The sequence below is a fragment of the Culex pipiens genome, chromosome 3 (genome assembly GCF_016801865.2).
Source record: "Culex pipiens pallens isolate TS chromosome 3, TS_CPP_V2, whole genome shotgun sequence".
In the NCBI taxonomy this organism is placed as follows: Eukaryota; Metazoa; Arthropoda; class Insecta; order Diptera; family Culicidae; genus Culex; species Culex pipiens.
In genome coordinates this window covers 164063537-164080137 of record NC_068939.1, presented here as the reverse complement: position 1 = coordinate 164080137, position 16601 = coordinate 164063537, and the positions used below count along the sequence as shown (strand labels likewise).

At 36.0% G+C, this 16601-nt stretch overlaps 1 protein-coding gene across 6 annotated transcripts in view; it reads right to left on the bottom strand.

Moving 5' to 3' along the window:
• Positions 1-16601, bottom strand: part of LOC120420459 (phosphorylase b kinase gamma catalytic chain, skeletal muscle/heart isoform) — a 37709-nt gene that overhangs the window by 993 nt on the left and 20115 nt on the right. For 2 of the 6 annotated variants that reach the window (XM_052710091.1, XM_052710090.1), the window contains 7 exons: positions 15401-15552; positions 15185-15275; positions 14950-15086; positions 9261-9358; positions 7752-7835; positions 6000-6038; positions 4974-5132 (listed from right to left, as the gene is read on the bottom strand). In XM_052710091.1, coding sequence (XP_052566051.1) covers positions 4974-5132; positions 6000-6038; positions 7752-7835; positions 9261-9358; positions 14950-15086; positions 15185-15275; positions 15401-15552 — 760 coding nt within the window. Of the gene's footprint in view, positions 1-4973; positions 5133-5999; positions 6039-7174; positions 7190-7751; positions 7836-9260; positions 9359-14949; positions 15087-15184; positions 15276-15400; positions 15553-16601 lie in introns of all 6 variants that reach the window. The other 4 variants (XM_039583477.2, XM_039583479.2, XM_039583480.2 and 1 more) reach the window with 4 other exon arrangements.

Sequence of the window (16601 nt, the reverse complement as noted above, 5' to 3'; positions counted from 1 at the left end):
AATGACTTGTTTTTGCTTCGAATCCCGGACACTTATAAAGGCTGATTCGAAATCCGGACATTCGATTTTTCTAATGAATCGCACAAATTTGGACTGACATGTTAGTGAATGGCATTCTTAACATTAAAACAATCGATTTTTGATTTAAAAAAATTTGCTAGACGTTATTAGACTATGACAAACAAAGCTGAATGTATGCTGAATGTAGGCTGACGTTTCTGTAAACAAATGCAGGCAAGCAACCAAACTGTCAAAAAGTGCAAGCCTACAGTTTTTTGAAAAGGTCCTATAAGCTATTGTCTTTCATATGTTTATAGATCATTTGCAAAAAAAAAAACTCTAGAAGTTTGTTTGAGTGTTTCTCGTAGTCTAATGCCTCCTTGAGTAACAGACTCTGAGCGAAAAAGCAGAAATAAGCAGTTCTCTAGAATTGTGCAAAAAAACTTATTGTAGGTATTATTCGACTTGGATGAAACCATCGACTCCCGAACCTAAACCATGTTCCATCATTGGTTTCTTCATACAAGTCTCCATACATATTTGGGGGCTGATCATAGAAAACTTCTAAGTAAATATTCAATAATCTGAATCTTGAGAAGAGATTTTCTGATCGATTTGGTGTCTTCGGTAAAGTTGTAGATTATGATAAGAACTATTCGGAAAATAGGAAAAATTACTCATTTTTTTTAAATGACTTATTATCATAAAAACTTGATTTTGACAAACTTTATGCTTTTCGATTTTAGAATTTGTTATGCTTTAGTGGACAGAAGGTGTAAACTTTTGAGCTACATAGTATATTTTTTGGAAAAAAGTGATTTTTGGAAAGCATCAAAAGTTTACCCGAAAAATTATGTTTTGATGTTAAATTTAATTTTGAATCAAAAAGTACTTTTGTGATTTTTGATAAACACCTAGGGAAAATATACCCATTTTAATCACTTTAAGCCCATCGACCAACTCTCATTACTTTTGCCGTTTTCCGCTATTAAATCAACATTTTCAAATTTATCATTTTTATTTGAGCTATTTTTTACTTTGGAACAGTCAAAAACACGTTATGGAAGCTGTAATTCATGATTAGGCTTAGTGATTTTTCACGCTCGAAAATTGCAAATTTCACGGGGACCTATATTTCAAAACACTAAATTTCACGCAAATGTCGCGGAACGTGAAAAATGTTAAAATAACTCTGAAAATCTTGTGTTTGAATAACAGAAACTACTTTTCATGCTTCATTATATATTATTCTTCAATAAACTAAAAAAAATCTTCACTTGATTTGAACGCGACACAAAAAAATCTCCTAATTTTCAAAAAAGTTTCCATCTGTTTTATGGATGGCCTATAAAAATATATATTTTGAAACAAAATGTAGGGCATACGTATTCTCATTTACTGAACTGCTTTTTTAATATTCGGCTAATAAAGCTAAAAAAATTCAGAACAAGATTCAACAATTTTGTAAAGCCAAAATGAGAAAAATAATTAATAACTTTCTGCGACTTTTAGCCCATTTAAAATAATTTTCAAGGTTTTCATCACACATTTCAAAAACATTATGTAAAATCAATAGGCAAAAGTTATGTAATTTGTAGCGAAATCGAAATTTGTATTCAAAATGTGAACATAAAACAAAAAAAAATATAGTTTTTCTGTACTTTCACGGGAATCATTCACACAAATAATCAAATTTAAAAAGGACTCAGAAAACAAAATTTGATGTGTTTTTAGAAGGTGATTTCAAAGACAAAAAATACTCTTCATTTTATTTTGAATAAAAAAAGCTTGATTATTTTTAGTTATTTTGAAACTTTACCTTTCAAATAAAATAGCAGTAAAATTTCTATAACAGCTAATAAAAATATTACTAAATTTTTAGTTCCTAATAAAACCTGAAAAATCTTAACTAATCTTCAGATGGTTCATATCAAGCTTTTCGATTGAAAACTAATAAAATTTACTTAAATAGTCTTTACACATGAAATATTTTTTGTGTTGATATTGAAAAAATGATTTGAGAAATTGATAAATTTCACGAATTTCACGCCGTCCAAGAAATCGTCAAAAATCACTAATCCTATATTAGTAATTCAACCAGGGTATTCACCTCCTTAAATCAACAGTACTGCCCACAATTGAAAATTCGGCTATTATGCCAAATCAAGTATTCCGAGAAAAACGCGTTTTAGTGTTTGTCACAAAATCTCCGTCAAGGCAATTTCCCATAAGACTGGCATATTAGCCGTTTGGATTTTCACATCGGCAGCCAAATCTAAACACTATTTTAGAGAAATTCAAGTTTCAGAAGATGCGTTGGAACATTCTCTACCACCTAGTGTTAATATCTCGTTTTTGCCAAAAGTGGATATTAGCCGTTTTTTCAATGGTGGGCAGCAGTAGTTCACAAGATTATTTTTATTCCTATTTGAGTTTGATAAATTATTTTGAGAAAAATCCTTACAGTTTCACAAAACATAAAATTACACGGGATTTCGCGAAAAATGCCAAATTTCGCGGATTTCACGCTGTCCGCGAAATCGTGAAATTTCACTAACCCTATTCATGATCAAAGTGCTGATAGGCGGATAATAGAAATAGGCTGAAAAAGGGTATAGTTCCCCTACATCGTTTTCAAGTTACAATTACAATACAATTTGCCTTTAAGAAATCTCAGTCGTGGTTTCAAATTTATGATAATATTTTCGTTGAAATATTTAAGAAAATCGCAAAATAGTTTCACTTATTTTTCTAATTTATACTCTTTACAAGGCAATACCTCAGTTTTTGAACAAGTTTTTTTTTTCAGATATGGACGACAATTGTCATTTTAAAATGGCGTTATCTCAAACAACGGTGCATTTTATCGAAAACAAAAGAACTTTTTGATTTCAAATTCAATTTAACTTCCAAACATGATTTTTTGGTGTCTCCGGTCAATTCGTTTCATCAAAAATATTTCTTTTCTAATCAAAGTTTTCAATAACATTTTTTTCATTTGCAAAAAGAATCAAATTATTTTTAAACTTGTATGGCTATGGTAACGATGTCAGAAATTTATCATAAATGTGTGTTTTCATCAAATTTTAATCTAATTTATGGTTTTTCTATTTGTTTCTGCCAAGATTGCGGTTAATGATATTCAATCAGACCACGCGTTTAGCGCCATATATATGCATTACTATTTGGCTGGGTTAAATGCTCTTTTAGGAGCTTATGGTTTTAAGTGAGCCTTTGCAAGCCTGAAGGCACTTGACAGCTACGACGCCCTTGGTTTTAAAAAAGCATGCAATAAAACCGTTTGGCATGGCTTTGCGATCTGGTTTTCAAGGCTCTCTTAAAACTTTCATAAAACCTTATTGAAAGCCAGATAGCTTTTTTCACCAGGCTTTTGCCTATTTGTTGCGGTGAATGCCCGAATAAAGCTATTAAACAATCAAGATGCTACCATAAAACCTCAATAAAACTTGATTATAGGATGGTTAAAAAATGTTTCCTGGATATTGCTCAAAAGTTGGCATGTTTACAACTTTGCCAAAGACACCAAATAGATCAAAAAAATCCCTTCTCAAGATACAGGTTTTATATGCACCTAAGGAAGGATGGACAATAGTGTGTCCCAAAAAAAGGCGATGTGGTGGAAACCTTCGGACTCACCCGGATTCCGAAAGGTTTTGGCCTCAGGAACAGTGTTTTCCAACAAAAAGAAATCTCAAAAATCGTTTACAACTCGCGATTTGCGATTTATTGAACAATGCTATGTTTTCATAAAAAAATGTTATATTTTGTTCTAAAACCTTGAATAATGCGTTTAAATTGCCCCGTATTTCACTTATCGTAGTTAGGAGTTCTACTAATAATGTTCTCAATTCATATTGGTCCAGGAAGTTTTCATTTTTCATAGGCAACATGTAAAAGTTGGCACCAAAACTAATACCATCATCATGTAGGTTACAATTTTCTGAAAAATTTCAATTGACAATCAGTTTGCGTCACTTTAGTGCCAAGATACAGCCATTTTAGTGCAATAAAAATGGCAAATTTTCGAAATTCCCTATGAAAACTCATCTTTAACATTCAAACTGTTTCAGCTACTACCAGCATTTTGTATGTTTCCAAACCTTTTGCATTGTTTTATAACAGCAATTTACAAACAAAATCTATAGTTTTCATTGGTTTGACTATGTGATAATGTAAATAATGTTTTTTTTTTATAAAAACGCAATTTTCATCAAAATCTTGAAAAAAATAATGAGTTTAATGGCGGTTCATTTAAAATACATTTCTTCGTCATGGCGCTTACGTCACATAGTCAAACCAATGAAATCTTTTTTTTTGGGTTATTCCTTTAAATTTCATAAAATAAATTAAATTCAGTGATTGAAATCAACCTTTTTTTTGGTGCAAAAGACAAGTTTGGTTCTTAGAAAAGCGTGGTTTGCGAAAATGTTTTTGAAAACTTCGAGAAATGATGAAAAAATAGAAAAAGCATGTTTCAAAGAAAACCTTGGACAGGATTATATTGTTCGCTTACAGTACAGTATTTTTCTTTAAATTGATTTTTTACAGTTGTCAAAAATATATGTTGTAATCTTTACACTAAAATTCAAAATAAATTATAAAACAACAAAGAATTAATCATCTTTCAAAATATGCAAAAACCAAAACTAAATTTCTCGCATATTTTTTTCTCTTTAGTGGGACCTTTTAAAAAATATCTAGAATTTTTTTTATGCTCTTGACGACGTTGTGAGAAAATTAAACTTTTCGCAACTCAAACCAAAGTTATTGTGTTGACTTAATTTTGAAAGATAGCAATACTTTTTTATTGAAAGAAGAAAAAAAAAGAATTATATACTTAAGAATGCATAAAACTTCAAAAAAAATGTAACCCAAATTTGCTGACAAATGGAAACACAAAAACAAATTTGAAATAAAGACTGAAATATCAAATAAACTTAAACGAAACTCACCTTTCGCAGCACCTTGATGCGGTACGGGTCCCGGAGGGCGTCCTCGGCCCGCAGCGGTTCCGGCGTGTATCGCAGCCGCTTTATTCTAACCATTGCTCTAACACACAATATAGCGAATTGAAACTTTTTTCTAGCGTTAAACTGACTTTGTTTACGTAACTATAAAAGAGAAATAGAGAGCGGGAGCGGGGGAGAGAAAGGGGGTGGCAAACCATAAACAGTAAACAATGAGTGGAGAGGAACGAAAAAAAAGGGTATAAAAGAGAAACAAAAGAGAAAATGGGAGAAAAAAAGGAATAAAAAGAGAAATAGAGAGAGAGAAAAAAGCAATCCGTTAATATTGATCAAATGGGTTCGTTCACTTTCGTGGTAAAGGTGGTGTAAATTTACATGGTTATAACAAGCTAAGATATTCGGGAAACAAGAGCACAAATGATGAGTATTATTGTTTTTTGCGAGATCGGAATTGTTTGTTTGTATTGCTCCCTGCAAATGGAGAAGAGAGAATGGGTAAAAAGAGAGAAAAAGAGGACAATAGAGAGGCAAACTCTTTGCTCGTTTAATGTTATTGTTTTATTGTTCGTTTGCTTTGATCATATTCGGTTGAGATGGGTTTAATTTGGAAGATTAAGATGCAAATTTGACCAACATTATTTAAAGCCTGTACAGCAGGTAAGAATGTTTAAAGAAAACATTACTTGTTAGTGCTTCAAAATCACTTTTTTTCGAGATAGTGTAAAGCCAATCAAAGCTAAGAGGGAAAACATTACAAACAAACAAAAACGTGCTCGTGAGTGGTGGTGAGAGTGACATATCGTAGTAACCTTTGCAGTGCCGTTCCTTTGAGATTATGCAGAAATATTAGGAACCAAACTGAAAGGTAACAAACGTTGAAGCGATTGCTTTGCGAAATATTTTTTCATGATAAAAAAACATAAGTTGTTAAATTTTGTATCTAAAACTCAGAGCTATGATTTTGTCATGTCACACGAAACAAAAACTGTTTAAACTTTATTGTTTATTTACCAAACTAACAGGAACACATGCGAAGACGCGGTATGCCATCTGATGGATTTTTTTGGAATAAAATAAAAAAGAACAAAGTTTGTAAGTACTTTTTCCATTTTGATTGAACAGTTTCAAAACTGAACTCATGCAATGATCTTTTTTTTTTTCAAATAGTGACATGTGTTCATCGATAGCACACTCGTTAAAAATTGACTTTTATTTCAATATTTCGCAAAACATCGCTAAACAGTGAGACAGTCATTCTCCCCTTTGATTTTTTTTTATGTTTTAAATATCTTTAAGAAAATTTACGTCGTCATTCAGTGCTCTTATTTACAGTCACAATGAATCAATTTTGAAGATTTTCCAAACAAAATTGACTCATTAGGGTTATTTTACAAACTAAAACATGTATTTTACAGGTCGACAGTATGGTTTTCGAAGAAACACGAATGACACTACCGTGTATCACAGACAATTGGACACAGCACACAGCATTCTTTTTTTTTCTGCTCAAGCAAACATTCACTGATGGGGGTATGACGGATGATGGACGGAAATGTCGGGAAGTAAATACCACTGGGAAGTTTTCCCCTTTCGTGCAATGAACAGTGAAGACGATGACACATTTGTGGATGACAGCCAAGACACAAACCATTCCAAACGTCACAATTTGCCCCCTGTTACGTTGAGTGGCCATCGTAGCAGGCCCTTTGCAACCCAATTCTAACAGATGATCTATTGGGCACAGACTTTTTGAGCGAAGCAATTTAAAATCAGAATTGCGTTTAACAAATGCTCACGCTAACGCTAACGCTAACAGTCGAAAGGATTTTAATGCGCTTGTAAACAAAAATTTCACCCCGCTTGAACTAAATGCAAACATTCTCTAGCGTTAGCGGATTGCACTGTTTGTTTACAAATGCATTGATGCCATTTTACATTGTTAGCATTAGCATTAGCACTTGGAAGACCCTTTCAAAATCTCACAACTAAATTTATCAGAAAGTTTGTGCCCAAACTTTCGCCTTCTACGGTGCGAAAACGCTACCCCTAACAAGCTCTGTTCTAGCGCTCTATCAAGCGTAAATGTGCGCGGCCACTACGTCCACGAAGGGCACTCTAGGCAAGCAAAGAACACGAATCGATCTGTGGTCGTGGAACGCGCTGAACGCGCCCCTAGTAAGTCGTACTTTTTCCGGGACGTTCTGCATTCGCACACAAACACACCAGCAGCAAGTCGCGTCGAGAGTGGTGGAAGAAACAAAAAACACAGAAAGAGAAAAAAAATCGATCAGTTTTGTGATCCCTGGAACACGGTTTGTTATCGCTACCGGACTAGCCTAGAGTTGGGAGCTATTTTTGGTTGTTGCCGAAATGTTTTTGCTTTGGTAAAATTTTGACCTGGAGCCGCCTCAGTTTGCACCGACTGGAGTTTTGATAGTGGGAACATGTTTTGTAAAGAAAGAACGAAACAGAACACAACTTGTTGAACGTTAAAAACTGAAACAAACAAACCAAGCAAGACGCAGTGTTTCCCGAATCGAAACCGAATTAGTACTGTAATGTTAAACTGTCAAACTCAAACAGAACAAAACTTGCTAAAATGCAAGCTAAAAACATAAAACACAAACTCAAAAAGTAACCGATTTCGCTTGTTTTTGTTATTTTTCAGTGAGAGAAAATGAAGTCGAGCGGGGGACGGACACAGGTGTGGAGGTCGAGGGTGGGAAACATTCTAAATAAAAAATAGTGTTTTTTCAACGTTACCAGTGCCAGGTCGGCGATACGGCTCAACCGTCTCGACTTGGCCGACAGGCTGCGTTTCAACGGGCCAATGTCTTGTTCGAAAAGCTGGGACCGCGGTTTTTTTGGGGTTTGTTTTTGTTGTGTGCGTGGATCACGGCGGTTGCACGGTTGTACGGTAGGCACGGTAGTAGTTGTGGTGGTGGAAGAAGAAAAGGGAAAGCCAATCAAAGTAGGCACGCACGCACGCACACGTGGGCGACCAGGAACACAATTTGTTGTTTTGGTTTGCGATGGAGGGGCGGGGTTGTGTTTGGTACAGTTGATGATGTTGGTTGACGTTTGGAGCGGCGATCCAGCACCGGATGAAGGTTGGTTGACGATAGGTTTTGGTTTTGTACACGATATTTTTTTTGTGGATGAGTTTGTGCAAAACGAATTGGTAAAAGAAAAAGGGTGAAGAAAATAAGAAAAATAACATCAATAAAAGTGTACAATCATTCCTTTTGACTAGAAAGAATAAAAATATAAAAAAGAAAATGGAAGAAGAAAGAAGTTTGCAAAAACAAAATTTCATCAGGATCAAGTTGGCGCCGCTTTGACCCATTCACCGCTGCTCGAAGGTCAAGAAAAAACACGTTTTATTTACACCGTCATGATCATTCCCAGCGTGACAAAGCAAAAAATTCGCGTCACACACCCCCAACTCAGATGACGTAAACAGCCGCTTCATTTTCCGACTGACGCGCGCGCCTGTCACGCTCACGCAAATTCCAAACGCGAACGAATACCATTATTTATCTGTGTGTCAGCTGAGCCTCGATTGAGGTGGTTATTTTGGGTCTATTTTTAAACCAAAAACACCAGATCAAACCGGCTTCGCCACGATCATGTGATGAAGCGTCCGATGTTTTTCTCTTCTTGCAAACTTCTTTTTTCTTTCCCCTTGGTCGAAATTAACACTCGTAAAAGTAAGGTTATGAGGGTGAAATTGTGGCACTGAAAGAAGGAGGCAACTCGGAGACGTCAGCTAAGCATGATGCAACGCAGGTGTACATTTTGTACAGGACTTAGTAGGCCGGGTTCTGTCCAGGATGGTCAAGCGGACGCGAGGGGTCGGACACTGCTTGCAAACAACCAAACAACCATAATGGCGGCCAACTGTCAGGTTCGAAACGTCAAGGTGGAGATTTTGTTTTATAGCAACGCAATTATGGTTCATTTTATCGGAGTGCAGGTGAAATGAAATCAGCTGGTTGAACGATGTTCAACCTAATTTTGTTAAACAGCAGGTTCGAAAGAAAGTAGAAAGAACCGGATGATGGTGTGTGCCATTTGCTGAGGAAGCTAAAGTAGATTTGATTTAAAATATTAAAACAGTAGAGTAAAAGAGCCGCAGTAGAAGTAGCAGAAGTAGTCGAGTGATGGGAAGTTGTCGCAGCCATCACTCGTGGCGGTTCGTGATGATGGGGGTGGAAGTGGAACTGCAAACTTTATCGCAACACAAACACGCGCCGGTTCACGGCTACTTACTACTGTATTGAAGAACGGATGCTTCAAGGCCTCTGTCACGGTGATACGCTTCGACGGGTCCACCACCAAGCACTTGCGGATCAGATCTTTCGGGTCCTCTGAAATAAGTTTTGAAAAATGCATTAGGTACGAGATGGGTTTTTGTTAAACTAAATTAATTCAATATTTAATAACCTAAACAATAGTTTCCACTTGAAATTTCCCTGTGTTTTTAAATATTTTTTTCAGTGGCATTTGTTTTTGTTGATTTCATGGCAAGTTTGTTGTTTCAAAAGGAAACAAGATGACATTTGAGCGCCTGCAAGCAAAATTGTTCAAGATAGAATACGCAATTTTCTTCATAAATTAATACTACAAATTAGGAGCGTTTCGTTGTTTTTCATTTTCTTCCTTTTTTTTGATCTTTTTTTTTCAAATAACTCAAGAAGATTTTTGGGCCATATTTGTGCTGAACGACCCGAAATAAAACATCAAAAACATAATTTGATTCGTGATTTTACTAAAATATTTTTTTTCGCTAATTTTGCGAGTCAATATCTGGGTGCTGAAAAGACAGAATGCGTAACGTGATTTCCGAAAGATCCCCACTGCTCCTCACTAATACAACTGAACTACAGCTGTAAACATAAACAAAGTAGAAGGCTTTGTTCAAGCTCAAGCGTGACATATTTTTTGCTGTTGAAGTGACTCGTTTTGAAACATTTTGGATCTGATGATACATATTAAAGTTTTCGCTGAAAAATTAAGTTCTTCGTGTTTTTTTTTTTTTGTAGACTAAACGATGGGTGCTTAAAAGAGTCCTTCTTTGTTTTTAACGTGATGAAATATTGTGTCAGAAGTGGGGGAATCTCGTGAATGAGAAGAGCAACCGGATGGAAGTTACGAGATTATGTATCTTTGAAGCGCAGTGATAGTACAGGAGTAAGATTATTCAATGTTTTCTCGATTTCATCCCTTTTCTTAAGACTGACTCAAAAGCTCGACGCCCTCGACTTTTTTATTCCTGACAAAATAAATTATAGATCGATTACAATACTTGCCAATTCATGGCATCATTTTCCAAACAGTAAATTGGTTCCGCTTTGACAGTTCTAAATTGAGGCCGCTTTGCGGACAACTATTCTGCACCCAGGTCAATATTGGCGACATCTCGGCCAATAGGCGAAGGTCCTAAGCGTAATTTGTAAATAAAGCTGTTTTTCGATCGATTCTCGTTCAACTTATGTTTAATGAAGTTTGGCTTTTAATAAATAGCACTTTGTTTACTCATGGTTAAGTTTTTGCCTTCCTCACTGAGGTAAGCTATAATCCTGCTCGAAAAATGAACTTTTGAAATACAGCTCGTAGACCTATATTTATGTATACCTATCGACTCAGAATAGAAAACTGAACAAATGTCTATGTGTGTGTGTGTATGTGTGTGTGTGTGTGTGTGTGTGTGTGTGTGTGTGTGTGTATGTGTGTGTGTGTATGTATGTATGTGTGTATGTATGTATGTGTGTATGTATGTATGTGTTTAAAATTCTTGCCAAGTTTTCTCAGCACTGGCTGGACCGATTTTGATCAAACCGGTTGCATTCGTTCGTTGGTTTAGGGTCCCATACATCGCTATTGAATTGTTTGAAGTTTCGATAAGTAGTTCAAAAGTTATATATAAAAATGTGTTTTCACATTTATCCGGATCTCACTTAAAAGTATGTAAACTATGTCCGGATCCACCATCCGACCCATCGTTGGTTAGGTAATCGAAAAACCTTTCCAACGAATCCAAAACACTGAAGATCTGGCAACCCTGTCTCGAGATATGGCCACTTAAGTGATATTGATGCTCTTTTTTGAAGCCGGATCTCACTTAAATGTATGTAAACGATGTCCGGATCCATCATCTGACCAATTGTTGGTTAGGTAATCGAGAGACCTTTCCAACGAGTCCAAAACATTGAAGATCTGACAGCCCCGTCTCGAGATATGTCCACTTAAGAAATATGTGTTCAAACCACTCATATTACCCATTGTTGGTAAAAAATGAGGAAGGCATCAACCACATAGGTGGATTAAGTTAGTTTCTAAGAAAAAATATAGATGTCTCGTCAAATTTTAGAACTATATTATTATTTTTACAAATGGCGCAAAATCGCTCTTTCAATTTTCCTGGATTGCCCATTTCGATGTCTTGGACAAGTTGCATGGATTGCAGAGCCTAAAAGCTATCTTGGAAATAAAAATAATCCCTCAAATATTCCGGCAAAGATAGATTTTATGTTCAGATAAGGGTCGAAAGGAAAAAAGGTCGAATTTGAAAAAAATGATACAAATTTCTGTAACATTTTCAAAAAAATTCTGACATATTTAAAAATGTGCATAAATATTTACAAAAATATTAAATAGTTTAACGCTTTTTTTTTGTAAAATAGCTTTTCTTACCAAAAAATTCTATTTTTTCTGTGAGCTTATCAATTCTTTCAATGATTTTTTAAATAATATTGTGAGTTATCCCATTCTTTCAAACATTAGTAGTTTTTTTAAAAAGAAAAAAATCCGACTTCTAAAATGTTTTGAGAGAATATCCATTCTATCAAAAATTAGCAGTCTAAAGAGTCCGATTTCTCTAATATTTTTTTAATACGTATTTTTTCTATTTTTAAAAGCAACCTATTCTTGACTGTCATTATATTTTTGTGAGGTGTGGGATATTTTTCTCGAAATTGAAATTGAAAATCCGGGAAAATTTGACGCCCTAAATGTTTCATTCCTAATAAGCAGTTCTTAAAAAAAAGTCAAAATTCTAAAATATTTTGTGAGCTTTTTTCGGTCTTTGAAAACAAACTGTTCTTGATTTTGGTAATATTCTTGAGAAATTATTCACAAAAGTCGTTCGTATGTTATGGCATGGTCAATATGGCGCTGCCTTCCCGTATCACCTTAACTTGCAGGTAATGTAAAAAAATTGTGACATATCCAATATTATTCAAAATTTAATACGTTTGTAGTTCAAATCATAGTTTCTCTTCATCTGTTAAAATATGAATCAACGCATTTTTTTTACATTTTAAGTGATAATACACCAAAAGTTTAAGAACGAGAGGATAGTTCTCACGAAAAGAAACGTGAGAAAAGTGCTATTTTCCGAGAGTATAGTCCTCTCGCGTGTTCATTCGTTCATTGGAACAGTTCATCCTATTGAGTGGCTTATATGGACAAATGATCGCCACTTAGTTACCGAACCTTGGTGGCCTATACGGCAGACACGGTTCAATAGGGACGTGGCGTTACATCGTGTTTCCATCTGGTTTTTTTTTTAGTGCAAGAGTGGAAAAGTGCTGAGTCATCGTCTAAAAATAGACGGCGTCTTATCTCGCCCAGCAAAATGAAGTCCATAAAGTAGTTGTTTTCGATGAGCAAAAGTGGAAAATGTGGTCTAAAAATAGCGACGCCATCCCCCTAAATGCCGAAGGTCTTGGGTTCGAGTCTCGGTGCCGATACTTTTTTTTTTTTTGAAAAACTAAAAAGGCTGAAAGTAAAATGACAAGAAAGGGTATAAAAATTTCAATACTATCACAAACGAATATGAACTTGTCCGAGAGAATAATGATCTCAAGCCGAGAGAATAATGGTACCATTTACGGACACAGAGAACACAGCCCGAGATGGGCGAGAGAACTATTCTCTCAAGGTGCATTCGCAAAAAAAGTCCATCCGTCAAAAAAGTGTCGACTACGGGAATCGAACCAGTGACCTTTGACAGACTAACCCGATGACTTATCTGTCTCGGCCAATACTGGAGTGATCAGAAGCTTATGTATGACTCATGTTGCAGTTTCATTGTTTCAATTAACGAATAAACTCATTTTTTATGGTGTGAGTTGTTCTATCGATTATGGAGCTGAGCTCTCAATAAATTATGAGGGAACGATTCTCTCGACTCTGAATTTTGGGTGTAGAATAAAAGAACACGGGAAAAATAAAATTTCAACTAAGAGTGATTCTCTACCAACTCACACGAAATCGGGAAAAGCTGCCCCGACACCTCTTCGATTTGCGTGAAACTTTGTCCTGAGGGGTAACTTTTGTCCCTGATTGCGAATCCGAGGTCCGTTTTTTGATATCTCGTGACGGAGAGGCGGTATGACCCTTTCCAATTTTGTAACATGCGAAAAAAGAGGTGTTTTCAATAATTTGCAGCCTGAAATGGTGATGAGATAGAAATTTGGTGTCAAAGGGACTTTCATGAAAAATTAGACGCCCGATTTGATGGCTACTCAGAATTCCGAAAAAACATATTTTTCATCGAAAAAAACACTAAAAAAGTTTTAAAAATTCTCCCATTTTCCATTACTTGACTGTAAAAAAATTTGGAACATGTCATTTTATGGGAAATTGAATGTACTTTTCGAATCTACATTGGCCCAGAAGGGTCATTTTTTCATTTAGAACAAAATTTTTCATTTTAAAATTTCGTGTTTTTTCTAACTTTGCAGGGTTATTTTTTAGAGTGTAACAATGTTCTACAAAGTTTTAGAGCAGAGGGGTTTGCTTATAAACATCACGAGTTATCGCGATTTTACGAAAACAAGTTTTGAAAAAAATACTTTTTGCCTTTCTCTTTGTTTCGTTGTCCTTGTCTGTCGCGGGTGACCATGAACGGCCATGATCGATGACGACCAACTTTTTCAAAACTTTTTTTCGTAAAATCGCGATAACGCGTGATGTTTATAAGCAAACTCCTTATGTGTATATATCAAAATTGTTGTAATTGTCTGCTCTACAACTTTGTACAAAATTTTTACACTCTAAAAAATAACCCTGCACAGTTATAATAAACAAAAATTTTAAAATGAAAAATTTTGTTCTAAATGAAAAAATGACCCTTCTGGGTCAATGTAGATTCAAAAAGTACATTAAGTTTCCCATAAAATGACATGTTCCAAATTTTTTTACAGTCGAGTAACGGATAATGGGAGAATTTTTAAAACTTTTTAGTATTTTTTCGATGAAAAATACGTTTTTTCGGAATTCTGAGTATGCCATCAAATCGGGCGTCTAATTTTACATAAAAGTCCTTTTGACACCAAATTTCTATCTCATCACCGTTTCAGGCTGCAAATTCGCATGTTCAAAACTGCCCCTCCATCACGAGATATCAAAAAACGGACCTCGGATTCGTGATTAGGGACAAAAGTTACCCCTTAGGACAAAGTTTCACGCAAATCGAAGAGGGGTCGGGGCAACTGCTGTGTGAGTTGGCGGAGAATTACCCCTAAGATAAAATTGTTTAAAAAATCTCAGAAATGATTAATGATCCTATCTCTAATGATGAAAAAATAACTTGTTATGAACAATCATTCTATATTTTTTCCGCGACGTAACTGACCCGGGATGAAGTTCAAACCTGGAACAATCAATTTGTTGGTTCGTTACTAGAATAATTATCTGGCTAGTTAGCAATAGGTCGTTACAGCCGTTGCGACCTTCTTCACGTTTTTTTTTTATTGTAAAACAAATATGACTGTCGTTCTTTTTCAGTAAGGAGCATTTAAAGGACGTGCAGATGAATAATTCAAAGCATTTTTGAATTTGATAATTCGTAAATTGATCGAGAGCCGAGAACATTCCCCTATAACAGTAGTTTAGCTCCCTCACAATTTTCACACACCCGTTTCCCAAAAAAAAACAACAAACCGTCACTCACCTGAGATGTCGGCCCACTCGGGCGAGGTGAAGCTGTACTTGCCCTCCATGATGTTCCGCAGCATGACCATCTGCTTCCGGTGCCAGAACGGGGGACAGCCGACTAGCAGTGTGAACATGATGACACCACAGGCCCAACTGCAAAATTACGAGTGAGAGACGAGACAAAACAAAGCTTAGTCAAACTTAGTAAATGATGAACGAGCTGCAATATGTTTTTTTTGAAAACTACGTACATATCGACTTCCTTCGAGTAGCCGGGCGCATCCTCAAACATGTTGCATTTCAACGTTTCCGGTGCTAAGTATCCAGGCGTGCCGCACAGGTCTAAACAAAGAGGAGAAACAAGAAGAAGGAATTGGTTAGTAACTACAATCACCGGCTTCGATCAATCTAGAAGCGCACTGAACAAACGTTGTTCACGGTTCACTGAACAACCTGAGTTCACTTACCAAACAACTTCTCGCCGTCCTTAAGTCGCCGCGCAAAGCCAAAATCGGTGATCTTCACGTTCAGACTGTCGTCGAGCAGAATGTTCTCCGGCTTCAGGTCGCGGTGGACGATGTTCTTCGAGTGGATGTAGTCGACGCCCTCGAAGATTTGTCTGCAAAATAGATTCAACAAAAATTGTTTGGTTTAGACTCTCGTTCGCACGCCAATTTTGCTGGTGAAACTCTAAATGATTGACACATTAGCGTGTTGCGAGTTCATACCCACAGACGACGCCGCCGCCGCCGGGTGTTGCACGAACTGCCGCGGAGACCTTCGCCGGGTGCCCCCCGGATGACGTCCCGAAGGTGAGATACTGGAGGACGCGACTTAAAAAGTGCATTTTTTGGGCGCTAGTTTCGATGAGTCATAAATCTAGTTCAATTTTGTTTACAAAACCAACTATCAAATCAGTAATAGTTGCTGAACCAAATCGTCGTCGGGCTTGATTGAACACCGGGCTCGTGAAAGGTAACGTGTCCTCGCTGAAAGTCAATCCCGGTCTGGATTGCTCAAATGACACACAGAATGCCGGCGACAACCGGCGGGGGACCCGCGTGCTATACCTAATTTGATCAACTCACGTGTCAACCGGTGCGCTGCTAGTAGGTGTAATACCGATATCGGGTGCCGGTAATCTCTGTGAACCAACAGGTTCACTAAATAATAAATTCTTCTTCATTGGGATAACTTGATGCAAAGAGGGAGAGGGGGGGGGGGGGTCAGGTAAATAAGCTCGATTGGATTTCATACGGTTCTAATTTAGTCATTTATCGATTTTTAGTTTGTTTTTGTATTAAATACTTCAAAGTAGCTTTTCACGGATTTTTAAAACGGAATTTCAGCGTTGATATTTTTTTTATTTTATCAACGCCATTTTAGTCGAAATCTTGAACTACAAATTGCCATTTATATTTATATATTTCATTTAAAGTCATTTTTGAGCATATTTCGTAAAATAAGACAAAGAAATAAATCTCAAATAACGGTTCAAATTAAACAAAATAAATAGGCTTAGTGATTTTTCACGCTTGAAAATTGCAAATTTCACGGGGACCTCAGTTTCAAAACACCAAATTTCACCAAATTTTTATTAAAATAACTCTGAAAATCTAATGTTTAAATCATAGAAACTATTTGTTATGCTTCTTTATATATCATTTT